The sequence below is a fragment of the Alexandromys fortis genome, unplaced genomic scaffold, assembly GCF_014885135.2.
Source record: "Alexandromys fortis isolate MF-2015 unplaced genomic scaffold, M_Fortis_MF-2015_v1.1 scaffold_78, whole genome shotgun sequence".
NCBI lineage: Eukaryota > Metazoa > Chordata > Mammalia > Rodentia > Cricetidae > Alexandromys > Alexandromys fortis.
This window is the reverse complement of record NW_026067977.1, coordinates 2,904,595-2,932,155: the sequence shown is the minus strand read 5'-3', so window position 1 is coordinate 2,932,155 and position 27,561 is coordinate 2,904,595. Positions and strand designations below refer to the sequence as shown.

The 27,561-nt window shown below is 45.1% G+C and overlaps 1 protein-coding gene across 4 annotated transcripts in view; it reads left to right on the top strand.

Moving 5' to 3' along the window:
* Slc22a15 (solute carrier family 22 member 15) overlaps positions 1-18,024 on the top strand; it is a 50,059-nt gene extending 32,035 nt beyond the window's left edge. The window contains exons 8-12 of one of the 4 annotated variants that reach the window (XR_007594508.1): positions 1,528-1,613; positions 11,306-11,426; positions 13,600-13,676; positions 15,695-15,880; positions 16,404-18,024. Coding sequence is in view for 2 of the 4 variants with exons in the window: in XM_050157533.1 (XP_050013490.1) it covers positions 1,528-1,613; positions 11,306-11,426; positions 13,600-13,672; positions 15,692-15,880; positions 16,404-16,493 (559 nt within the window). In the remaining 2 variants the exon portion in view is untranslated. Of the gene's footprint in view, positions 1-1,527; positions 1,614-11,305; positions 11,427-13,599; positions 13,677-15,691; positions 15,881-16,403 lie in introns of all 4 variants that reach the window. The other 3 variants (XR_007594507.1, XM_050157534.1, XM_050157533.1) reach the window with 3 other exon arrangements.
* The last annotated feature ends 9,537 nt before the right edge of the window (positions 18,025-27,561 follow it).

Sequence of the window (27,561 nt, the reverse complement as noted above, 5' to 3'; positions counted from 1 at the left end):
TGCCAGGCCAACCTGTTACAGGTTGTTGTTTATTTTTATTTTTAAAAAGCAAAGAGTAAGCACTCGGGAGGCAGAGGCAGGTGGATCTCTGTGAGTTCAAGGCCAGCCTGGTCTACTAGAGCTAGTTCCAGGACAGGTTCCAAAGCTACAGAGAAACCCTGCCTTGAAAAACCAAGAAAAAAAAAGTGAAGAGTAAAACCTTACTGAGCATAGGAGTGGGCTAGTGAGCAGAAGGAAGACACCAAGGAAGCACTGGGCCAGGAGCTGTAATATCCTGACTCTCCTGCCACAGCTGCCAGCATGTTCCAGCTGAGAGTCCTGCAGCCCAAATGCAGGAGTCTGTTCAGCTGGAGGTGTTTCTCCTAGACAGCATGGCAGTTGCCTTGTCTGAGTCTTCTGCTAGTGACCATCACTGGGATCATCATGGTCCCAGAAACAGATCAGCCATTGCACCCAGCATCCCTCTAAGAGTACATCGACCTCTTTTACACCTAGCTACAAGCTCCTCTGTATGCCTCTGGTGGCCACTTCCAGTATTGCCAGGAAACTATTCACCAATAGCCTTTGCCTGGGGCCTGCCTCTCATGTGCAGTGTTACTCAAAAGCCATCCCTTGCTAGATGTTAAACATAACCTGGAAATAGCTGTCAAAAAGACACCAGGCCTTTCCTGGTCTCCAGCAGCTACTGCCTCAACGCGGGGCTGGAATACAAAGAGGACAAGGTCGGTGCCTTTGGGGTCAAGCAGACCTGGGTTTCATTCTAGTCTGAGCCATGTGTTAGCTTTCCAACTGCAGTAAGCTCCCCCACTAGGGTTCCATTTATAATTATTCTAAAACCAGCCATCCTAAAGTTACCCTGACAGATTAGCTACCAGAATTACAATACTGAAGTTTCTAGCAGAGGACCTGACCTTTTGCTGTCCCTTAGAAAGTGCAGATTAGCGTAGCATCTTTCTTCTAAACCTGAGCCTCTTATTTGGAAATCAAAGTGTGTAGTAAATTTTACTTAACTAGAAACCACTAACAAGAATTTTTTCCTGTTTATGTTTCTAAACAATTGAAACAAATACAGACAGACAAAAAAAAAGGCTCCCCCAAACCCTGTATTTAAAATTTCCAACCCCATAAGAATTGGATAACCAGAGACCAACACAAACTAGAGGACCCCATTCTCTCCCTCAGTCTCCATCTCTAAAAGATGGGGCGTGCAACAGCACATGCTGCACTGTTGTTATTAGGACCGAGGGAGGTAACGGGTGGCGTGCGGTAAGATAGTCCTGCCGCAGCCTGCACTCTGCGAATACAACGGTTCTTTCCCTGTGGACAGGATCTGGCCCGGCCATGTACTGGATTTCCTTTTCGTGCTCTTGTCTATCCTGGTCTGTCTCCTGACCAGCTGCATTTGCCACCTACTCAGAAAGAGATTAAGTCGAGGACACTTGAATAGGAAAGTTGGAGGATGGAGGAAAGGGAAGACGAGTTTCTAAGATTCTTTAGAGAAATAAGCGATTTCCTCCTATTATTTAGGTTTGGTCGGAAGCGGACACTAGCAGCATTTCTGTGCCTCGGAGGACTGGCCTGTCTTATTGTGATGTTTCTCCCCGAAAAGAAAGGTATGCCTCTTGCATTTCCATGAGGACTTTGAACAGCACTTCTATTACAGTGAATCTCAATTTAGTGAAGGGATTACCATATGCCATGCTTCATTTCTATGATTGCATATTATTTAGCAATTGTGTGGGCTATAATGGGCCAGATTCTTTGCATTGCCTGAACCATTCTCTGGGTGAATAATGTGCTCAGAGGTGTGCTATTAATTCTTTCAGGCTATTAAGCTACCATCTGGGGTGTCTGGGATGCAGCACCGGCGACGCTAGAGTTGTCTAGTTTATGACAGGGAAGGCCAAAGCCTCTTGTGCGCTGAAACGCCTTCCTAGCTGCAAATGAAACTCACACTCCAGCCAATCTCAAGACTGGAGATTGGACACTGGTTCTCAAAGGTAGCTTTGGAACTCCTACATGTCTCCATCTGGTACCCCAAGGTTAATAAGTGTAACAGCTACACCGTAAGAGTAGCATTCCCTGTCCATCACAGTGGTTGTGCTCTTGGCCGTTTTAAGGTGTGAATGAGGGCTGCTGAAATGACTCGGGTAGTAATGGCCCTTGCCACCAAGCCCTGTGACCTCAATCTGATCACTAGTGCCTTTATAATGAAGGTGAGAACAGTGCCTACAAGTTGTTATCTGACTCCCACACACGGGCTGTGGTACACACATGTGCAGACACAAATACACAGAGAGAGAGAGAGAAACAAATGGATGGACATAATTTTAAAAAACTAAGTGCAAATAAAGTATATTTGTAGGGAGCTTTGGTGTTTTTATAACTCTTTAGCTTTACTACACAGTACAGCTTTAGATGTCTCTCTGGGTGGTAATGTAGGTCAGTTGGAGAGTGCTCATCTAGACCGCATGAAGCCCTAGCTTCAGTCCTCAGGACCATGTAAAATGTAGGCATAGTAACAAATGTGTAATCCTGGAACTCTAAAGATGTAGGCAGGAGGATCAGAAGTTCAAGACCATTCATGGCTACATAACAAGTTTGAGGTCAGCCTGGGATACATGAGACATTATGTTTGTCACCCCATTTAACATTGTTGCCCCTAAATAGGAGTTCTGGAAAGCCAGATGTGGCAGAGTATGCAAGCAGTTCCTGCACTCGAGAAACTGAAGCAGCAGGATCCCAAATTTAAGGTCAACCTGGGTTATGTAGCAAATGAGAGGCAGGCCTGGGCTACATAACAAGATGCTCTCTAAACAATGAAAGAGATTCTGCAGATACATAGGTACTTGAAAGTTTCCAAGCTTTTTTGCTTGTCTTCCTTTTTTGGTACTTGCTAGACCCCTCTGTGGCCACAGTGAAGCAGTGTTTCCCACAGACTCAGAGGATAGATCATGGCTGTTGTGCTTAGACAAAGTGGACATCCTGTTAATTTTTCAAGATTTCCTAGGAGAGAAATTCTATAATGTCCCTGATTTAATGATTTCTGTTTTTAATAACCATGACTGCTAGAATGGTCCTCTTCCAAGACGGCCGAGCCCTCTTCCTCTCATTTGATTCCTCACCAGAAATAGGGAACAGACGGCCAACTTTTCTGTGCATAATCCTTGCTGTTCTTCCTGGAATCCTCTCTGAGCTTAAAAAAATTCTTCAAACTATTCATATTCACCCTTTAAAATGTTTTGTTTGGTTTCTTTTAAATTTGTTTGTCAGAGTTTTAAAGTAGAGGCTGTGAAAGTTCTGTTAAGTGTGTATTAAGGAAAGACCTAGGAGTGTCTGCTAGCAGCTCATGTGAGCTTGGAGACCACGCTTTTCTCCACCGTGTGCCTGACCGCTTCACTGAGTGTCTCCACCAAGCACCCACACCTGCGTTCTCTCCTTTCTGCCAGCTCAGGTGCCCTTTATCCACTGGCTTCCTTTTAGCATTTGCACATGGCTGTGACTCTCAGCTTCTGGGGCACTTGTGGATACTGTGATAAAGTATCTCTAGGAGACACAAAAAAACAAGCTGAAGACCAAATGTTTAGTAGCCTCGGCCTGTGCCTTATAAGCTGAAATCTATAATGTTCCAAACCCAAAAAGTTTCAACACTGAGAATTTTGAGCACTAACAAGCATGATGTCCCACATGAAAGATTCCACACTTGGCCTCCTGTGGTGGGTCACAGTACAGGCGCACTGCAAGTGTTGTATGGAAATGCCTCCTTGGTTCTGTGTGTACAGTGTTTATAACATGACTAAATCTCTTGCTTAGGCTTGGGTCCTATGCTCAAGACCCAATTTCACTATGTATATTCAAATACTCCCAAATCTCCCCAAACCAGAAGCACATCTGGACCAAGCATGTCTGTATGTATGCCTGCAGGCCAGAAGATGGCACCAGACCCCATTACAGATGGTTTTGAGCCACCATGTGGTTGCTGAGAATTGAACTCAGGACCTTTGGAAGAGCAGGCAATGCTCTTAACCTCTGAGCCATCTCTCCAGCCCGTGGTGACTATTCTTATACTAGTAAATTCAATTTAGGTACAGTCTTTAGAGAAACAAACTAAGAAGGCTTATGTGAAAGCAAGCAGATGATGCTTGTAGCCCTTTGTCTGCTAGATAAACTGATGTGTGGTTAGAAACATTCCCACGGAGGACTGCAGGCCCTGATGGCTTTTCTCCTGGGTTCTGCAAAGCACATATTTCCCAGAAGGTCCCATTAGACCAGCAATTACCCTGAGGTCTACGCCAAACAAAAGCAGGCTTTACCCCACAAATGCAGCACCCATCAGTGTCATTCACCATATAAAAAAAAATCCAGAAAGAAAAATAAAAGTTACATGATAATCCAGTAAAAGCAGAAAAGACACTTTTTAGAGTTTATCAATATAAGCAATGTAGTGGTAAATCATTCACTATAAGCAATGTTAGCCGCTGAAAGCAGAGGGAATTTCTTTAACTTGGCAAGCAGTGTCAAGGGAGGGTCTAGCCAACGCTTCGTTTCCCACTAAAAGAGTGACTAATACTCTCTTGATCAGGATGTCCTTTCCCCGTGGCACATTGTCAAGAATATACCAGTAAATGCAAACACAGCAGCGAGAAGAAGGAAAAGGGACCCATGCTGAGACAGAGTGAAACAATAGAGAAGTCTGAACAGTAAGCAAGGTATCTACTAGAATTGACAAATGAGGGCTGGCAAGACGACTCAGCAGGTAAAGGTGCTTGCTGCCGAGTCTGGTGATTTGAGCTCAGTCCCTGGACCTACCTGATCAAAGGGGAGAACCAAATCCACAGAGATGTCCTCTGACCGCCACACGCATGCCATGATATACACACACAAGTAAAAAATTTTACATTTGAAACACAGAATTAATCAATGAGCTTGTCAGAATAATGTGTCACACGGTTTTATTTCTACATATTATTAGCAAATAATCTAACATGCAATTAAATAATGGTACTGGTAATAAAATTTAAAATTGTTTAAAGATAAAATTTCTATAGCACTGGTAACATAAAAACCATGGAAGTTTGCTAGGAGGAAGCAAAGAGGGCTAAATAACTGAATTGCCAATAGTAACATTCACAGATAAAGGGGTCACCATGCTCAAAGGTCAGGGCTTACTGAAGCTCGCCTCTCTTACCAAACTAATTTATTGTCAGCACAGTATCAAATGTCCAGAAAGATTATTTTAGTCATAGGATAAATTTGTGCAATAAACATGAATACTCAGAGGATTCTAAAGCAGCCAAAATAATTAATATCAAGAAAAACACAGTTGTAGATCTGCTTTCACATATTCTACACTCATAGTAATCAAGATAATGTGTTATTGATGGGATAGATCAGGGAAAAGAATTGAATATTAAAAAAACACAACTATGAACAACAGAGTACAATATTGTATGCAGTAATATGCTCAAAATGGATGCCAGGCCTCAGTGCTGAAACTACACAACTTCTCAAAAAGCAGACAAGGAAGCAGAGTAGTGACTGGGTTAGTCAAAATTTCTTTTCCTTTTTTTTTTTTTTAAAAGATACTGTTAGTCCTTTTAAACATGAATTAATTTATGTATGATTGTTTTATCTGCATGTATTTCTGTATAGCTTGTGTATGTCTAATGCCCAAAGAGATCAGAAATAGGTTTTGGTTCCCTCAGGACAGCTACCATGTGCTGCTGGGAATAGAACCTGGGTCCTCTGGAATAGCAGCCAGTGCTCTTAACCACAGAGCCACCTCTCCAACCAGGCAAAGATTTATTAACTAGTACATTAAAGCCACTAAAAGAGAAAAGAAGTATAACTTAGACTTGATCAAAACACAGACTTTGTCTTTATAAAAGATTCTACTGACAAGTGATTGTGGTGCACGCCTTTAATCCCAGCTCTTGGAAAGCAGAGACAGATGGATCTCTGAGTTTGAGGCCAGCCTGGTCTACAGAGTGAGTTTGAGGGCAGCCAAGGTTACATGGTGAGACCCTGTCTCACAAACAAACATAAAAGAGATTTCATTGGACCTAGGATGTAGCTCAGTCGTTAGAGTCCTTGCCCAGCACACAGAAAACCCTGGGTTTAATCCCCAACACCCAGCACCACATAAAAACCAAGTGTGGAGTCAAGGCACACATCTGTAATTGCAGCACTTGGGAGGTAGAGGCAGGAGGACTAAAAGTTCAGCTATATAGTAAGGTCAAGGTTAGCCCTAGAGTACATGAAATCATGTCATAAACAAAATAAATAACCACAAAAACTTCCGGCTGCCAGGTAGAATGGTGTGTGCCTTCAGTCACACCTATTTAGAGGCCGAGGAGGTCAGGGCCGACTAAGGCAACATAGGGACACAGTTCTCTTCAAACAAAGGAAAAGCATCCTTTAAGAGATGAAAAGTAATGCACCGGCCAAAAGAAAACACCTGTAAAATAATGCATAATTAAGGATCAAGTCCAAAATAAGGAAAGGAATCTTAAAACTCAATAATAACAACAACAACGACAAAATATTTAATGAGCTACTTCTCCATAAAGTCGTTAGAATGGCAAATGAGTATGGAAAGAGATGCTTAAACCCATCCGCCATTAGGAAATTGACAAATCTGTGCTGAGATACCCATACACACAGATACCCATACACACAGATACCATACACACAGATACCCATACACACAGATACCATACACACAGATACCCGTACACACAGATACCCGTACACACAGATACCCGTACACACAGATACCCGTACACACAGATAGATACCCGTACACACAGATACACGTACACACAGATACCCATACACACAGATACCCGTACACACAGATAGATACCCGTACACACAGATACCCGTACACACAGATACCCGTACACACAGATACCCGTACACACATCTGAACAGCCAGAAATGGAAAACCTGGTCACACACAGCGAGGGCAGCGAGGGACAGACTGTGCCGCCGTCGCATGTTTGCAATGAAGCAGGGAAGGCAAAGGCTCTGCTGCAAGAACTCATGGTGTGACTGACAGTAGACCCAAGCTGGAAGGAACCCAGATGCCCACCAGTCGATGACCAGATAAACAACCGTTATCCACCCACATTGGACATTACTCGACAAGAAGACATGACCTGTGGCCTACACGACATGAGTGCCTCTCATTAAGCCAAGTGAAAGAAATCAGACTCAAAGTCCACAAACTGTTAGTTTTGTTCCAGGTGGAATTCTAGAAAAGCTGAGACTGGTGACAGAATTATGCTGTTGTTGTTGTTTTAAGAAGCAAAATGGGGCTAACAAGATGGCTCTGCAAGACAATGACACTTGCTACAGAGCCTGGTAACCCCAAGTTCAGTCCCCGCCACCCACATTGTAGAAGGAGAGAACCAACTCCCAATAGTTGTCCTCCAGCCTCCACACATACCCAGACACTTGCACACACACACACACACACACACACACACACACACACACTAAATAAATGTAATCAAACAACAAATGGGTGTGCTGAGTGACTTTGTAGCAGAGTACATTCTTGAGACCCCAGGTTCAGTGTTCAGTACCTGAAAAGGGAGAGGCAAAGCTAAAGCAGAGGAGCTGTGTCTGCCTGTTGTGCCAAACTGCAGGACATATAACTTCTTACTGTTTCTAAACATGAACATCCAAAAGTCTGCAAGCAGAGATACCGAGATACCTGCAATCCCAGTAGTCAGGAGGAGAAGGGGAGGAGGAGGTACCACCAGGAGTTCAAGGTCAGCCTTGACCACACAGCAAGTTCAAGGACAGCCTGGGCTACTTGTAACCAGGCCTGTCTTACAACACAGAAAAACAAAACAACTTTGCTTACCACCATCCAGTGGAAGAAGAGAATGACTGAGAACTGAGCTGAGGTTTTGTATTAGGAACCAACAGACTGTTGCTTGAACCAGGAGTTCAGGGCCAACCTGGGCAACCAAAAGAGCATGAGTCGCTGAAAACACCCTTAAAGAAAAAAACACAGGGCACAGAGTAGAAGAAAATGTTCATAAAATATACACACGATGAAAGATTGAATCAAAAATAGAGAATGGGTCTTACAACCCAGTAATAAATGGACAAAAGAGCCATTTATTCCGATGGCCACAAAAGGACTTCTGAAAAGTTTGGTACATTAAAGATACATGTGTTTTGCAAATCCACTTTTTTTAAAATCATAATTTCATTTTGATTTTCCTTTTAAATTGCTTGCTTTTTTTCCTCACACATACTTTGACCACTCATCGGTAACGACTGGCAATGTAGGTCAGGAAGGCAGGAGACTGGCTCAGTGGCTGCAGAGCCTTCCGGAACAAAGCCAGCAGAGCAGCAGCTGCACAGGCAGGAATCCTAACAAAGAAAGCTGTCTGCTGTTGACATAAGCTGTCTTGGGGGAGAGGTGGAGTCCCCGCAAGAGGTGACTGCAGGTGTGTTGGCAGGAGCCGAGGAGAGAAGGTTCAAGCAGCAGATGGGGTTGCTTTGGCCTGTGGCCAGAGCCAGCCTCCCCAGATGAGCTATGGCTGGAGGTGTCTTCCACCTCACGTGGGAATCCTCTTGCAGCTTTGGACCCTGTGGGGGTTAGATGACAGTCTCTGTGTCCTCTGTGTGAATTTAAATGTCCAGATGGCAATCTTCAGTCCTGTTAGTAAAGATGTAGGGTGCCTCCATGTGGTTTTGAAAGATGCCACTGTGCCTGGGGCAGGGCGTGAGGGAAATCCATGCCTACCAAAAGCCATTTGCAGTTAGAAGGTAGCACACATCAAAAGAATACGAGATATTTTTATTCTTGAGTCAAGTAAAAATGACCGTGGTCCAGGAACCTATATAGATGCAGGGTGCCCAGGATAACATGTTCCGTTAAGGAAGCAGCTGCATAGGCTTTTCCTAGTCACAGAATAACAGAAGTAATAAATACATCTAATGTTTGCATTTGTGGGGACCGCAGACAGACGGGTTGTAGCAGAGCGATTACAACAACAGCAGTTCTGTTACAGGTTTCACGTGTTCTCTGGTGGCATTCTTGTCCTTGGGGTTGGTGGGAGACATTGGTCCACTAGAATATATTTCAGAGACTTCTCTTTACAGTCAGGAGGTGTTGCATCAAACACCGGTGGGGATCCGTGACTGAAGGCACTGAAGGAAGCCTGATGATCGGACTGTGCACCTGCACCATTCTAACCCATTGTTCCTAACGTGTAGAGTCTACCTGGGTGTCTTGTTGGTTTGGGGGGGGGGAACTTCAGTTTACACAAACAATTAGACACGTTTGTTTTGGTCAGTGCTACTCCGTACCTTTTCCAGACTCAGTTTTCCAGAAAATAGTGATGAGGCTCATATATATTCTCATTATTGGTTTACATGAAGTATATAACCTCATTAAATTGTTACCAGAAGTGAGATCTGGTGACCTCAGAATCCCAGACACATACCTTGGAGCAATTGCTTGTCTTTCTAGAAAGACCTTGTAGCTTAAATATATACCACTTACACTAGCAAAGAACATTCCCAAATATCTTGGCAGCATTTAATGCAGCCCACATGGTTAAGATGCCTGGTCTGGTCGTGGTCTGATGGCGCCATGCTAAATTAGATGAAGCTTGGTCTCACAGTGAAGCAGGAGAGGAGCATGGTTATGGATGAGGATGTGATATGCCCTCCTCACTGGCCACTGAGGCAGCACAGACACAAACTATTCCCACAACATTCACGCCAGCTGGAGTCCCAGTGCCTTTTAGCTCAACAGACACCTAGTAATCAACCGTGTGGCCTATTCTACAGGGGATTCTGTGAGTCCAAGCGGTATAAATAAGATGCCAAGATGGCATGAGATACTGTGAGATATCTTTTTGGCAAACAAAAAGATGGAAAGTGAGTAACAAGAAGAGTGCCTGAGGCGTGCTGGTCGGCAGGCGCAGGAGGAGTGGCTGTCTCATTGAGATAAGGGAAGAGGGGCTCACATGAACCACGGAGTCACAAGGAAGGGACAAGCTCTTGTATCTGGCGGGAATGTCAAGAAGAGAGAGGCGATTGCATTGGTAATCAGGACAGTGCGCTGAGGAGAGGATGGTGGCAGGCCAGAGGCTGCAGCTAGGGAGGAAGTGCAGGGGCAAGGTTGAGAGTGACGGGAGGGGGTGCAAAGGGTATGAGCATTGCTTTCTTCTCACAAGGAGAAAACTGCATTTTGAAGGCAGAGTTGCATGGACTTTTGAAAGGGAGACATTCGGTATGTTAGGCAGGTAACAACTATAGAATCCAGTCAATAAAGGAAAGAATCAGGATACTAATATTTTAGTAAAGAAATGAAACTGAATTATTTTTGCATTTTATATAAATAGATTAAGGAATTCAAATCTAATTACCAGTTAATAACCCAAGCAAGAAATTGAGGAGAAAAGACAATTAGAAGTTTTTCCAAATTTCTTTCTTCTTTTTTTCCTCTACAGTATACTGTTATATCTCTCAAAAGTTTAATGAGATATTCCTCACCTCAATGGAATACTTGTATATTTTAGATTTTGAATACCCGACAAAACCCACAAGACCTGTGCGCTCACAGTTTGATCTCTGTGTACAGAGTTCCCTCAGGAGGTCCTCACCATTGGGAGGAAGTGAGGCCTCTGGGAAACATACCCTTGAAGGGGATCTTAAGACCCCCGCTTCCTTTTCCTCTCTTGCTTCCCGGCCACCATGAGGTGAACAAGTCCCATCGTACATTTCCACCGCCATGCTTTCGCCTCACCTCAGGGTTAAAGCAACAAGGCCAACCAGCCATGGAGAAACCCCTAAAATCTTGAACCCAAATAAACCTTCCCTCTCAAGCTGACCACTTTAGCTGTTGTTGCAGTGAAGTAAAGCCAGCAAACACAAATAGTCAGGTAGAAGAACTGCGGACAAAGGCGCTCAGTCTTCCCTTCCTGAGAAAGGGGTCAGGGGCACAGACGTATTCGGGGCTTCTCCTGACGCTTACTTCCCTTCAGCACAGACGTATTCGGGGCTTCTCGTGAATAAGTGAACCTCACATGCTCCTGAATGACAGTCAGGGTGCCAAACCACAGGGATAGCACTGTGTATGTGCGTTAGTGCCTGTGTGTGTGCATGTGCACACCTGCATGCATGCATGTTTGTAAGTGTGTGTGTTGGGTAAAGCCTTGTGGTAGGCTTATGGAGATGAATCTGAATATTTCTGGCTCCTTCTCAGTCAAATGTGTCATTTGAAAGGCCTGTTCTTGCTGTCGTCTTCACAAGCGCTATCTGTCCTCCTCAGACACAGGTGTGTTCGCCGTGATCAACAGCCACTCCTTGTCCTTGCTGGGGAAGCTGACGATCAGTGCCGCCTTCAACATTGTTTACATCTACACCTCTGAGCTGTACCCCACTGTCATCAGGTACGGGGCTCGTGTTGCTGCGTCCCATTCATGCCATCTGGGCTTTGTTGACTGTGCTTCTGAGGGCAGAGATGGCCTTCCTTACCTTCACATGGGAATCTGTCAGTCATGAGGACATTTAAGCACCCATTGTCTAGTCACTGTTCTATCACGGTGAGAGACACCATGGCCAAGGCAACTCTTACAAAAGAACGCATTTACTGAGGGGCTTGCTTACAGTTTCAGAGGGTCAGTTGTTTTAGATGGGTAGCGCATGCTTATATAAGAAAGAACATCTTCTATCCTGATGTCCCAGATTCTGCTGCCTGGGCCCTGGGCTGGTCCTCCCTCTGCCAGTCCTGTGCCAGTCTCCTAAGGGATCATTTGAACGAGCCCCTTCTGTTTCATCATGTAAGAGCCCTAGGGTGCTTTCCACCTGTTGACTTGAGGTCTCTTGCCTGAACAGCTGGGTCTGCAGTTGTCTGCTTGTCTCTGATTGTTTCTGCAGCCTGATGTGGAACTTGGGTACCACGTGGTCCTCACAGGCGCACCTTTCACGCTGTCAGTGGGGTGTTGAAATTGGAGCGGCGGGGCTGCGTCCCCAGCACCCCAGCTCCTGGTCGCCTGGCTAGCTTATGCCCGAAATAACAACACACAAACTGTATTCATTTAAACACTGCTTGGCCCATTTCTATCTAGCCTCTTCTAGGCTAATTCTCACATATTAATCTAGCCCATTTCTAATAATGTGTGCAAGCACCCCAAGGTGCGCTTACCAGGAAGATTTAGATTACGTCCATCCTGGGTCGGAGTTCATTGCATGCATCTGCCTCAGAGAGCAGAGCTATCGCGTCTCTGAGCTCACTTCCTCTTCCTCCCAGCATTCTCCACCCACCTATGTTCTAACCAATAAAATGGGCCAAGCCAGTTTCTTTATTAGCCAATGACCTTCCTCCATCAGTGGGGCTGAGACATAGGTGGATGGCCACCCTAGCTGGAAACAGTTCCCTTCTCTCTGCTCCCTCTCTACCCTTTCTGCCTAAACTGTCCGTGATGCTCTGGGTTACCTAGCAGTGTGCACACATCATTTCCTGTTACCTGGCAGTGTGCACACATCGTTTCCTGTTACCTGACAGTGTGCACACATCGTTTCCTGTTACCTGGCAGTGTGCACACAGCATTTCCTGTTACCTGGCAGTGTGCACACAGCATTTCCTGTTACCTGACAGTGTGCACACATTGTTTCCTGTTACCTGGCAGTGTGCACACATCGTTTCCTGTTACCTGGCAGTGTGCACACAGCGTTTCCTGTTACCTGGCAGTGTGCACACAGCGTTTCCTGTTACCTGGCAGTGTGCACACAGTGTTTCCTGTTTACACACCTGGCTTCCAATAGTTAGCTGGTTTTTAACAAATGGGCTGAGTTTTTGGGTCATGGAGCCCTAGTCCTCTGGCCGTAGTATCTGATAGAACTAAGTCCGTCTTTATCATGAGACATGCTCAGGTGCTCATTCCGTGTCATGTTCTGTCTAATATGGCTGTCACTATCCTTGTGACTATTTCAGTTCATGAAAATTGCAGAAATCAGAAGTAGCTCTATGGTTAAGAGCCCTGGCTGCTCTTGCAGAGGACCCAGGTTCAATCCCCATTACCCCCACATGGTGGCTCACCACTGTCTGTAAGTCTAGTTTCAGGGGATCCAACACTTTCTTCCACCTGCCAGGGGTACCAGGCGTGCACGTGGAGCACATACATGCAGTCAAAACATTCCTACACTTAAAAATAAATATAAATCTTTTAAAAAATAAATCAGTTTCTGCTGAATATGGTGGCTCATATCTTGAATTCCAAAAGTTAAGGGCAGAGACAAAAGGATTACCACAGTTCAAAGACCAGCCAGGGTCACCATAGCAAGACTTGTTTTTTAAACAAAACTTCATTTCCTCATCCTCATGAGTCACGTTTCAAGGCCTGAGAGGCCTCGTGTGTCTAGTGAGCTCATCATGGTGGTGACCCCACAACTCTTTGGCCTCAGAGCAAGGTCCAGTAGGAGGCACTGTACCTTCTACTTAGGAATTCTTTATGATTTTGAGCTCATTGTATTCTTCCAATCCAGGATATTTAAACTATCCCCCCTGATACTTAAAGATTTTATTTGATTAGTTAATTTGTTTTTTTTTCTTATGTCTTCCAGGAATGTTGGCCTTGGAATGTGTTCCATGTTCTCCCGAGTGGGCGGAATCATTGCCCCCTTCATACCCTCACTGGTTGGTTTGTACCTCCTGGTTCTGTTCTTCCTGGTTCTCTGCTTTGGAACTCATGTGTGCTTTTGTGTAGAAAGAGGTAATGAACAGGTTCAACCAACAGCAGCTGCACAAAGGTGAATCTTGTGCCTTTCCCATGAATAGCCCAGTATTCTGTCAGGCAGATGGATTGGGGCGTTTACCCCCATGGGTCTGGCTTTTTGTTCCTCTGGACTCGCTGTAGGGTCTGATGATACCAGCAAGCCCCTTCCCATAGACATTCAGAACTAGTTAATCAATACTTATGACGTTCTGTGGTATGCTGGGCTCTCTGTGAAATACTCCACAGATGTTACTGCTTGTAACCGGCACAGTAGCTGCAAGAGGTAGGCGTTGTCGTCTGCTCTAAAGATGAGACGTACCTTAGAAGTGGGTAGAATATATGCTCACCACTGGGAAAGAAAACTGGAGGAGAGACACACCTAGCAGGCCGTGTGCCCCTGTCTTCTTTGGCATTTGGGGATCAGGAGAAACAGTGACCATTTTAAAATCCTTACAACCTTAAAATGCTCAGGTTCTGTGAAAGCCCTGGGGCCCCTGCCCATCTCTTTGATTTTGCGAGGTAGAGGATAGACAGGAGCAGTGGAGCTGGGAAGGGTCCTACAGGGTTCTGTTTTGTGAGGTGGAGCTAGGGAAAGCGTCCTACAGATAATCCAAGCCCTGTTTGTGAAGCCTGACCAGCTATTATAGAACCCAGCTTTCATGATAAAGGCTTTTAAAAAAAAAAGTAACAGACTATCTTAGCCCTGAAACAATAAATGTCTTAACTGATAAACGGTCACGAGATCAAGCACTGGCCCTTGAGCTGTCTCAGGAAGGACTCAGACACGTGGTAACCAAGAACACTACCACTGCCTCCCAGTATTGTGTCTTCTGAGGGTCAGAATGTCCCTTTGCTAGTAAATGTCCTTGGGGCTGCAGTTCAGTTTTTCCTACAACGGCAATAACTAAGCGTCCAGACCATTTCCTCACTTATACTAACAAAGACTCTGAATCCTAAAACGTTTATACAAGAGACTGGAGAAATGACTCAATGGTCTAAAGCCAGTCCGTTGTTGGCGAGAACCCTGGTTTGATCCCTGCAGCCCTGTCGGGTAGCTCCCAACCTCCTATAACTTCAGGAGATCCAACACTTCCACAGACACCAGCCCATCTGCTCGCATACCCACATACACATTAAAAATCCAGAAATATTTTTAAAATATATCACAGTGCTATTATATAATAAAATACCATTAAAATATTACTTATACTATGGCTTTGACACCGCCTTTGAGGGATTTTCTAGAGGATCTTGAGAAGAAATAAACTAAACTCTACCTTTTAGTTTATTTCTTCTCCAGATCCTCTAGAAAATTGTTGGGAGCCTGTGCATTGAAAGAAAACATTGACTTGCCCTAAGAATACCTTTTGAATCTCTGAAGCAATTGCTGGTAGCACCATATTTAACTCAAGTAGTTTAAAACTCTGTGAACCATAGGACTTTTTCTTTAGTGTGTGCTCCTTTAATCTTGGGCCTGTCAGTGGTAATGTTACAACCCACTTGACAACTTCCAAGTTCATTATCAGCGAATAGTTAGGGTCTTCTTCATAGGAAGAGAACATGGAGTTCACTGCGGAGCAGACTCCTTCAGGTGGAACCTGGACTCGAGTTCCTGTGAACTCTGCCTGTGAAAGCCTCTCAAGCTCACAGAGAGCTATGGCTGTGCCTGAGGTGTCTGCTCCAAGGCTTCTAGTCCATATTCTCATTCCGCCCTTTGGCTCACGCTGATCCATCTCTGCGTGCCCGAGGAGACATTTGGTGACTCCTGGGGATAATTGTCTTAAAGCCCAAAAAACCAAAACCACGGTGCATGGTGTCATCCAGCAGGAAGGTGCTGACCAGGCAGTGAGCGTGGCAGTCCTCCGTCACAAGACTGCTGATGTCACCTGCTGAGAGACTGATAGGTTTGTTTGTTTTTGTTCCACTCCCTGCGCCCACAGAAGAACGTGCAGTGGTCTCTGCCCTTCATCGTGTTTGGAGCCACCGGCCTGACCTCAGGCCTCCTGAGCCTGCTGTTGCCAGAGACTCTGAACAGCCCTTTGCTGGAGACGTTTTCTGACCTTCAGATTTACTCCTATAGGAGGTTAGGGGTGGAAGCCTTGTCTCTGCAGACCTTGGAGCCTCCACAGGTAGAGGGATACTGCTGTAACCATCCAGATCTTCCACTTGGGCAAAAAGAGTTTCTGACAAAGGAAAAACAAAACATAAAGTTCAGTTTGAAAATAGACTAAAAATCAAAGGTGAACTGAACAGCAGATGTTTTAATAAATAAAGATGGTAGTGGATTCGTTAGCTTTCTTAGAATACTATACGTATAATTCCTTAGGAAAACAGCTGTCATCAAGATACGTTTGTCGGGGCTGGGGTATAGTTCAGCGGGAAGGGTTTTTGTACTAAATGCATAAGGAGCTCTGGGGTTTGACCCCTGGAACTGGGAGTGGTGGTACAGACAGACCTGTAAACCCAGCCCTTGGGAGGATGAAAATTTGATCTCAGCTACAGAGCAAACTGAAGGCTAACTTCATTTAGGTGAGATCCTGTCCTAAAATAACGACAACAAAGCTGTCACGTGAGCATACGGGTGGTAATTCTCATTTAGGCATGTCATGACATCATTTTACTGCCTCTCCAAGATCTGCTTTGCCATTTCAGGCCCTGGACAAGGCCAGGCCCCTGGGGAGTGAGAGCGAGGAGGAGGAAGAGTTCTATGATGCGGATGAGGAGACCCAGATGATCAAGTGAAGAGCCCCACATTCCTGCCCAGAAGCAAAGCCTCATCATCATGAGTGCCTCGGGTCGGCTTAAACACCAGTGAGATCCTCAGCCCACAGACACCTTCCAGACACAGAAGCAGCTAGAGGAGAGCTTCTAAAAGGGAGAACCTTGGCACACCGAGAGAATGATTGCAACTGTTCAGAATTGAGGCTGAGCTCGCTCAGCACCAAGCCTCTGGTCACACAGCTCCAGTTTACTGTCTAGGTGGCTGACTCTATCCCATGCTGCTTCCCATCCTTGGGTCTAAGAGCAGATGCGTGAAACTGCTCGCAGATTTGCTAGGGTTAGCCAGAACTCCCCCCCAAGATGTCATCCTCCTAGTAAACTTGATGTCTGTCCCTGTCACTTGCTGCTCTCCACCAGGAATCTTCTGGCACAGGGTGACGTGTCCAGAGCCCCCAGCTTTCCCTCAGCTGACCAAATTGAGTCTTGAGCTGCTTTCCACCACTGATTGACAGACAGCGCAGCTTGTGCCTTTACTATGAGATCATTCGCTAGTGAAAGCCAGAATCAACAGAGCAGTTTACTGCCCCCAGAGGACTGGCTGTGACTTGGTAGCTGCCTTTGACACTTGTGCACTTGTGTGGTGCAGTGTTTCCAGTTCCCATTTGGAAACACTTGGGAAATTTTCCTTTGTGAGATTCTAGGGCCAGCAATAACTTCAGAATCATGCGCAGTCCATAATGAAAGTCCACAAGCTGGGGGAAGTCAGCAAGCGATGTGCTGACACTCTTTACCTGTGACTTAACCAGGAGTGTTTGCTGTCTTCGTGTGCAATAAGGGATCTGGACGGCACGCCAGGCCCTTGAACTCTGCCCTACGGGAGCCACTACTTGTTTACTCAAAAGGCGTGGCGACTTTTAAAGAAAATGTTAAGTTTTCATTAAGTGCTTCCACTGATTTCGAAATAAATCCAAATCACACTTAATATCTGTTTCTCGCAAAACTTGAACACACTCAGAGAGGCGTATACGCCGAGAGTCCACATGTGGGCAGTTGATCACTTTCCCTACCCGGGAAACACTGCTGTGTTTAGAAAGTCTATTTGTGCTCAGCTTCTGGGAAGAGAAAGCATAAACGTGAAGGGAAGGTGCCCTGTGGATGCTTCTGGAAATCATGGAGACCCGCATCCTGTGGCCTCCTCCATGTTGTCTTGGTTTCCGCTAACACTATACCCACCTGCTCCTTCGTTGTTTTCCTTTACGCCCTTGCTGATGAGGGAGCCATTTCTACCACTGTAGAGAACATTGGCATTGGCCATGATGCAGCGAAGGCCCTGATAGGTGACACTGTGTCTAGCTGTCAGGGAGGTTATGGAAGCATCATGTCTGCAAATCTCAGCAAAGTGTGCCACTCACCCCCAAACTGTGAAGCCCCATTTCTCTCTTCTCTAGAAAATGGAGGTCAGCTCTCCTTAGGAAAGGAAGAAAAGAGCTTCCAGAAACACTTGGTTCTTGTCAAATAAAGTGTTTAAAATAAAGCAGTAAATTAACATATATATATATCATTTTGATTGGTTTAATCTCTTTATAAGAATAATATAATCCATTACAGAAAATTTCATATTAGAAGTTGGAAATTGTATCCATCATCCAGCCCCCAAAGAAAGCAGTGCCATGGCTTCACTCCCACGTACGTTTTCGTGCTCTATGTTGCCACTGAGGTTCCTGTGGCATCCGGCTGAGTAACTGAAGGTCCTGTCCTTCTGTTTGTTTTTTCCCAACTAGAAGGTAGGAGAGACCTCAGTTTGAATTATGTGTTGTGTAATAAGGCTGGACTGGCTGTTGGCTGCTCTTGTTGGATATATTTTGTTCTTCTCCCTGGATAGTCCCCTAGCATAGTTTAATAATTATTTCCACTGCCTTCAAAGATGAATTTTATTCCCCATGACAGCTGTGAATACATATTGATGGAACAGAATGTGCACGTGTATATACGTGTGCATCGATGCAAGTACCAGAAATCTTCCTTGGTAGCTAACATGTCTTCTTTGTATAGACAGTCCACTAAACGCATCTTTAAAATAACAGTAAGGGTATCAGAAAAGGTCGTAAGGAATCATACTATAAACTATCTACCTATAATACATGTCAGTGTATAAATAAACACAAATAGTTTAAAATTTTCCCATCTCAGTAGACAGTGCTCCCACCAGAACCATAGACTAACATAACCCTAACATTAGGCTGACAAGCCCTCTTCTGAGTTGTTCAAGGCTGTCCAAGAGACTCCTAAAGCATTATGGGCTATTACTGTTACCCTTTGTGTCCCCACCCCCAGAAGTGGAAGGTAAATCCCTTATGCTGAAGACATCATGTGCTTTGGATGCAGAGCCCTTATATATATTTGTGTGTGTGTGTTCCACATATGTAATAATAAAAAGATGCCATGAATTTGGGGGGAACCATCAAAAGTAAGGGGTTTTTCCTGCACAGGTGACAAGCAAAATGTAGGACACATAGGAAAACTCCAGGTTTCAGGCCCACAGATCTAATGGCTTGTGCGGTTTCCGCACCATGTGGTCCTGGTCTGCTGAGGATGCTGCGCTTCGCTTTCCTATTCTTCAAGTCTTTGTTTAAACCTCAGTCCCTGAAGCGCCAGAGCTTGGCTGCCCTGAAGCAAGAGAGGTTTTCTTCACCTCTCAACATGACATTAACAAAATACAAGAAGAGTGGTTTCTGGGCATTGTTGAAGTGACTTTGGCCCAAACAGGCACTGTCATTGCTGTCACCAATGAAGATACTTTCACTATTTAGTTTATATTTTTTGCACATAAGTGTTGAGTAGCTGTCACTCAAGGTTGGAATTGAAATCCCACTTTTCAGTAGCACTTCTTCATATGCTATTTTATCATTGGTCCTTCAGTTGCAAAGGCAACAAAGATGAAGGGATTTTTAAATTTCCTTTCTTTTTTCCTTCCTTCCTTTTTTATTCCTTCTTTTATTCCTTTCTTTATTATTACAGTTTCTTTGTTAATCCTTTGGGAATTTCACACCATTTATCCCTAGTCTACTCATCCCCTACACACCCCCATATCCACCCTTCACCCTTGAGGCATCCCCCCAAAAAAGGAAAATTAAAAATTCAACACAAAAAACAAACAAACAAACAAAAAAAAACAAAAACAAACCTCTTCGTTCCTCCGCCTTTCTTCACCTCTCCAAACTCTTCAGCGTAGTGACACCGGGAGCCTCAGTGTGTCGCACAGCATACACTTTTGTCCAGTCAGCTCACTCACAATGTTCACTGCAGTAACTCATTGGTCTGGTTCAAGGCCTCTGGTTTCTGGTTCACCATCATCACTGGATGCTCACCGGAACTCCTTCCAGACATCCTGTGGCCTCCCTGAGTCATGGCGATCCTGATGGCATCCACAGAACCAGTCTTTTCACGTTTTCCAGCAGGTCATAAATGGGATAGTTGATAGGGTTGGACAGCTTAAAGCCCTAGATGTAGGCTTGGGTGATAGCTGAGTGGGTCATTCCAGGCTACTGGGGCCACCCCTCCCTCAGGCAAAGGGCAGAGCAAGATCACCCATGCCTAAGCCATCTGGGCCATTTCTTCCATGCCTGTGGTGAGGGGTGGGACCATCTTTCCCAGGAGCAGAGGGGGGCCATCTCTCCTTGGGGGTCAGGGACAGATCTCTTCTGCAGTATCCAGTGAGGATTATGGTCAGCTTTCCCAGGGCCATGAAGGGCGGGGCCGGCTCAGCATGGTCCTCAGATTTTTCATCACACATGGCTACATAGGAACTCCTGTGTAACATAGGGCCCCCTGTGGTAACATGGACCACAGACATCAACACAGACCCCAGTTACAGCAGGACCATGGACCCAGACATGTCTCTGGGCAGCAGCTTGGGTCCAGACATCACTATGGTCCCTATGGCAGCTCAGGTCACCCAGCTCAGTATAGCCCCAGCAGCAACATGTCTCTCAGACACCAACATGCCCTCAGCTGACTCTCCAAACCCCAGACATCTGCATATCCCTCAGTAGAAACAGGAGCCTTGGACATCAACTCAGACCCTGGCTGCTTTAGGGCTACCTGAAGGGAAGTATTACTGCCTTCCTCTTGTTAATTTATTAACTGACCACAGAATACAGGTTTTTTGTTCATACGAGTGCATTAGGAATACAGTAGCAACTTTAACTAACACAGAAACTGCTAGAAATGGTGAGTGCTGTATGAGATGGGTTGTAAGTAACAAGAGAACCCCAGGAGAACAGTGTTAAAGAATACAAAGATGATGCATTGTGGAAAATCCATGGGTATGGCACATGAGAAGAGACAGGCTTGTAGCCACTTCAGTGGGTACGGCATTCAATACTCATTCCAAATGAAAGCTATCAACAGACTAAGAATACAGGAAGCACTAGCAAGATGGCTCAGGCTGAACCTCAGTTCAATGCCTGGGACCCATCTAAAGGAAGCAGAGAATTGGTTCATGTAGGCTGTCTTAGGGTTTCCACATGTGCACACGCATGCACAGTGGTACACGTAGACATGCAAAGTAAGAATACAGAAGGCTGTGCTAGTAAAATAAGGGGTGTTGTAGTAGATATGATGAGGACGCACAGCACCTGTGTCCCTTGGTACCTCAGTCTTCAGACTTTCTTGATCCTAAACCACAATAAAAAACTGGTATGGGGCCAACAGGATGGCTCAGTGCCTAAAGGCGCTTGCGGCGCCAGCCTGGTACCTGACTTTGGTCCCCAGAACCCACATAAGGAAAGAACTGACTCCATAGAATTGTCTTCTGATATCCATACGTACACTGTGGTGTGCACACACCCACACACATACATCATGCACACATACACAGCATATGCACAATTAAAGACACATTTATGTATGTGCTCGTGTGTGCAAATGTGCACACGTATGTGTTTCTGTGGGTGGAGCCCAGAGGCAGACGTGGAGACTCGCCCTCTATCAGAGTCTCTCACTGAATTGGAGCTCCCCATTCTGGCTAGATTGGCTGACCAGTGAGGCTCTGGGGCCCCCCTGTTTCCACCTCTGAGCAGCGCAGCTACAGATGCACGCTGCTGCGTTCAGCTTTTACACAGATGCTTGGGATCCTAATTCAGTTACTTATATTTGCAGAGTGTGCACTTTACACACTGAGCTTCTTTCCACCCCAGCCCAAGAAATGCTTTTATATATTCTCTCCTGTCTCCTTAAAGATATATGAATGTGCATAAAATGGAAAATAAATTTGTGTACAGCTTTTATAAAGGATAATTCACCAACAGTTTTGTTTCTCTTTTTTGTCTTTTGTGACATAAATCAATTTCAAGATCCATTAATAAGTTGTAACACAATTTGAAAACACTATTATTCTTGTATTGCAGAGGCTCTAAGGCTAAGAATGTACACTGCCTGGACTCGCAGCTCTGCTTCTTGATGCAGTCTAGGCCAGCCAATCAAACACAGAATTTAAAATATTGACGTGAGCGAGAGATCTGCTTTATATGGCTGGGCTTCATAGTGGAGGAACCATTTGATTTTTTTTTCAGGCACTATTACCAGAGATATTGATAGTCAGTGGCCATGATAATTAAAATAATTTTATATAGACTGAGATAATGTCAGAATTCACATTGAAAATTAAAGATAAAAAAAATAAAGACAATCCTTAACAAGTAGTAAATAACCAGACTTCCCAGATATCAAAATGTGAATGGTAATCTTGATCAAAGAAGATGGGTAACACACACACATAAAAAATTCCAGAATAATTAGTCAAATACTGAAACTGAAGAAAAAGGAATTGACTGGCATCCTGATAGAAGCATAAATTTATTCAACTGGATTTTTTGCAAGTCAGGTTGAAAGTGTGTCTATTCCATAATTATGGACACTTTTTTTCCTCAGTTTCATAACACGACTCACTACAAGAAACATAATTTTGCACAGTGATAAACATCATGTTTGAACACATATGTAAACAAAATTCTATAAAATAACTACCTCCGTATCCACATGGTTCCATGCTTTCTGCTTTACCTTAAAGAGCAAAGAATACTGGTGATGATTCTGAGACAATTCATGACATGTGAGGTCAGAGCATGCAGCTGTAGAAAGCAGACACGCTGTCTTAGCTGCCATGGTTCTTGCCTAGTGCACATACATGCAAGGAGATGTGTGCAAAAGAAGTCCCCATTGTGGCGTGATTAGTTGTTGCAAACAAATGAACGTATATATGTATATGGACAGCTCGGAGAATGCATATACTCTGTTTTATATGCCCATGATGGAATAATAACAGGAGTTTAAATACCGAGGTGAGAAGGTATCAAGAGTGAGTGACTTTGGGGTAAGGAGAGTCAAGTTTTCTTTAAGGCTGTGGCTCCTGATAGATCAACCATGTTTCAGTGGATCCCCCCCACCCCCCCTCCACAAGTATATAGATAGCATAAACTATAGTGGATGGGCTATCAAATTTTTTAAAGGGGACATGAAGTTGGGAGGGGGATAGAGAGGATCCGGGAGGAGTGGGGGGGTGAATATGATCGACACACATTGTATGAAATTCTCAAAGAATAAAGTTATTTCTTCATAGAAGAATGAGTGACTGGGGTGCTTACTAAGTGAAGAAATTCCTATTTGTGCCATGCTTTCCAATCAGGACAATTAGTATTGTGTTACCCAAATGTAGACGCCTTGTGCTTCTTTCTCCCTCTTTGTAGAGAAGTCTGTCCTTGTGGCCACACGACAGCCTAAATTTCTCCTAAAAGGGAGACTTGCTTCTGTAGAAACATCTGGACAATTCTAGAGCTTATAAAGGTTAGAAGATCTTATGTATTAGAAATAGTAAGGGCAGATTTATCCAGAGGACCTCAGTCTAGACCATGTCAAATAATTGCTTCTGTATGAAACTGGCTTTCAGAATCTCTGCCTCAGAGCATAAGATGAAGAAATGGAATTAAATGGTTGTGTATGATGTGCGCATGCACACAGGTGTATGTTCAGCTTAGAGAAGAGTTTAATAGGAGAGTTTCCAATGCAAGGGCAGGGGAGTGGGCAGAGCAGTGAGGAGACACCTTGCAGGACCCGTGAGGCTCAGCTCGGGGAGCAGCATCCAGACTGACGTGTGCCAAGATACCTTACGTGTGCCAAGACACCTCTCCAGACACTCAGAAGTCGGTGAGTAGCTGTCCCCTCGGAAGAGGAGGGCTTCAGAATGACTGAAACTGTGCCTGTTCTTGGCTATACTCATATCAGATTCCTGTTGCTTCCTAGAGCCTTGTTCATTATTACAAACTAATTTTAGCAAGCATGTAGCTGCTTGCATGCTTCCACTGTGTGGCAGGTACCAGGCCCATGTGTACCTGAGTCTGAAAGAAGAGGTGCTCAGCACTGCCTACAGATGGGGTGCCATCTGCCAGACAACCCTTCCCACAACATCCTAATGCCCTGAGGTTGCCATCAAGGTCTTGTCTTACCACCCTGAGGAAGCTCCTGAAAGGGGAAAAAAAAAGATTAGCCATGGTCAGCAAATGCTTTAAATTCTCACATGCCACCCCACTTCCTTGAGAATACAAAATAGCAAGAAAGTGGCCTGGAATGGATGGATATGCCTATAATATGCTTGTTCTGATGTCGCAGTTAGAACAGGAAATTTAATTCTGGTGTTCCCAGGGAAGAACGGGGCAGAGGGCAGAGCAGTAGCAGTTAGCCTTCAAACGGTCTTCTCAGGATTCTGGAAATCAGCGCTGCCAGTATAGTTTACTGGGGGTCAAGGAGAAGAGGCAGGGGTGGTGCAGGAAAGACCTGATGGTTAGGAAGTACCCGTCACTTACACATTACATATCCCATCACGTCCAAGGGTTTCGCTGGTCTTTGGGAGTGATGTGGAGGTGTGTGCAGGGGTCAGGGAGTGGCCCCCATCTCCCATTGCTACTGGAACGAATTACCATACACTCCCTGAGTTCAGACGTGATGGTTCTGTAGGTCAGAACACAAAATGAGTTTAAAACTCCTTCAAAATGAAGGCGTCTGCCCTCGGGACTGTTTTCCACATTCTCCAGAGAAAAATTCATCTCTTCCCTCTGCTCTGGCTGCTTCCCTAGGTTGCAGCATTCCTTGGCCCTTTGTCATCACTCATGTTCAATGAAGTGCCCCTTTGTCCCTCTGACCTCCTGCCTCCCGCGAAGACGGGTTTCTGTGTGTCATTATCAGTCTACCCAGGGAATTCAATCTAATCTGCCCATCTGCAGGTCTTAGCCCTAAACACACCCCAGAAGTATCTGTTGCGAGAAAAGATAATGTTCAGGAGTTCTGGAGATTGTAATGCAAAAGACTGAGCCATTCGCTCAGCCTGTCACCTCTGTCTGTTAAGTAGAAACAGCACATCAGAAGCTCAGGGATGCTGTCAGTTTGGCTCCAGACATCTGAAGATCAATACATTAAGAAAACAATCACCAGTGTTAAATCAATGTTTAGATTTCTTCTGTTTGTTTGTTTTCTGTTTTTTTCGAGATGGGGTTTCTCTGAGCTTTGGAGCCTGTCCTAGAACTAGCTCTTGTAGACCAGGCTGGTCTTGAACATCTGCCCGCCTCTGCCTCCCACGTGCAGGGATTAAAGGCTGGCACCGCTACCACCTGGCTCAATGTTTAGAATTCTTTGTTAGGTCTCAAATACTGGCTTTCATAGGCTAACTTAAATACAGATAACCTTAGGGTAGACAGAAGAAGGAACCCTCATCTGAAAACAGCTGGAATTGAGGCCTAAGAGGGCAGCTCTATCTAGATACACCCCAGGGGAGAAGGTATTCCTTAATAAATGGGCCTCAAAACATCTTTGTGACAAAAAAAATACATCCATATTTCATTGTGCTGTGGAATTCCACACCACTGATGTGGCAAGACCCTAGCAGAGGTGCAGCTTCTCAAGGAAGGAATTTATGATCCCAGCCGTTCTACAGGGCAGGGAAGGGCTGGACCCGAGTCAGCTGATTAGGAGAGGGCAAGGTGGGGCCTGAGGCAGCAGCCACCCTAGGGCTTGCTGGAGGGCAAAATGAAAGGGAGGGAGGACAGGGCAAAGTCACGTGGAATCAGTAGAACAGGTTATTCAGAGAAGGGACTGGTTAGTCAATGCAATTGGCAAAAGCATCCATCCCATGATGCTGTCTGCAGTTAGGGGTTCATCCATCCTGTGATGTTCTCGGGTGAGCAGTGAGCGGGCAGTCCAGGGGCCCTATGTCTTGTCTCTTTCAGAGCATCCCAACCTGCCTCGTGGAGCTGGAAGCTTATTCCTGTAGGGCTGTGTATAAATGATCAGAAGATCCAAGTTACTTCTAGAACATGGACCCTTTTAGGAGGAGTCATGTTGATTCAATGACTGAGCCATTGGCAGCTGCACCCCAGGGCTTCTGGGAACAGGTGCTGGAATTGACAGATAACTTGTATTTGTTTCCCCCCTTGAACTCGTTTTTCCTTGGACTTTGTTTAGCCAAGAGACCTGACACACTGTCGCTACTGTTCAGAGTGTCCCAAGCTTCATGTCACCATGGCAAGAATATTCAAGCTTCTGCCATATTGTCCTCAGAACTGTCAAGTGGGTGAAAACAGGGGACTAGAAACAGCAACCCTCTCAGGGTCACAGCTAGGAGTAGCAGTGTCGAATCTAGTTTTGTGGGGTGACAAAACTCACGCCCATACTTCCTCTTCCTGCCTACGAGAGGGGCAGATTTCAAGAGGGAGCCATGCTGTTTGGAAGACTGTTACCCACATTCCCACCTTGTCCCTGGCTCCTTGAACACGGGGCAGCTGAGGAGAGCAGGCACAGAGAATTCAGATGAGTTAAGGATTCCCATGTTTGTGGGAGGCGTGGAGATTCTTTTCTCTCTAGTATGAAATCAGTGGAGAAAGACATTTGTCATCCAAACATCTGTGCCTTCATGGCAGGTAGACTTTTGGGGTGTCTTTAGAGGTCGCTCTTATTGATTTGGGCACACTGTTGATTTGCGTTGTGTTGGGGTCCATTCAGAAATCTGAGGGCTAAGGCATTTTAAGTAGGCATGGGACGATCAAAGATCAGCGAGGCAGGTGTCTCAAGCTGTGAACCTTCGGCCAGACTTGGGTACCTGTGGCTAGGGAGGGGTGAAGACTGCAGAAGAATCTGTAGTATTTCAGGAGGGAAAAGGGTAACGTGAAACTCCTGGGAGCCCTCAGGTATTCCAGTCAGGGCAAAGGGCTAGTAATAGCCACATTTGCTTCCTAAGGAGCATGAGAAATGAGATCATCTTGAGAAATGAGATCATCTTGAAAATTTTGGCTAAAATTTTGAAGAATTCTGTGACTTCTAGTCACCCCTCCCCCGGCACATTCATCATGACTAAAAACCCCTGCTATGGAGAAGAAACACGAGTAAAATCGTGGGAACATTTCCTTCTAGAAATGTCCAGGGCAGACCACCCGGACTGCCAAACACCATCAAATTTTCTTTCATATTCCACAAGAAATCCATTTATTTTCTGGTCAGTATCCTTTAGCCTTAGAATCGTCCAAAATATTCCCTAAAGACACTGTAGTGCCTCCTAAAGTCTTTGTAACTGATCTGGTCTAAATAACGGCCTTAGCCTCAGAGGAGCACCCCCATTTCCCTCATCTGCAACTTAACTGTTAGCAGCCTGTGTTGTAAATCTGCTTTGATGATTGCTAATTGTTTATTAAAATCTCACTTAGTAGGGCTTACAGTGAGGTATGCCGCTCAAGCCCTGTCAAAGAGCTTTCAAAAGGGTTTGAACTCAGAGATACCCCTGATTCTGCCTCGTCAGTGCTGGGATTAAAGGCTTTTGAATATACTTCTCATTTTGACCATCAGCTCGCGCCTACAGTGGCAGTTAACCAGGAAGCTTGAGACAGGATGGTCAGCTCAATCTAGCAGCTGCCAGTCATTCTCAGTAAAATCAAAGCAAATAAAATAAAAGGCTTAGGGTGTGGCTGGGTGACATATTCTGTGCTTAGTGTAAGAGAGAGGCCCTGGGGTCAATCCCCAGCACTCCTAAAAGAAACCTTGGTGGTTTTTG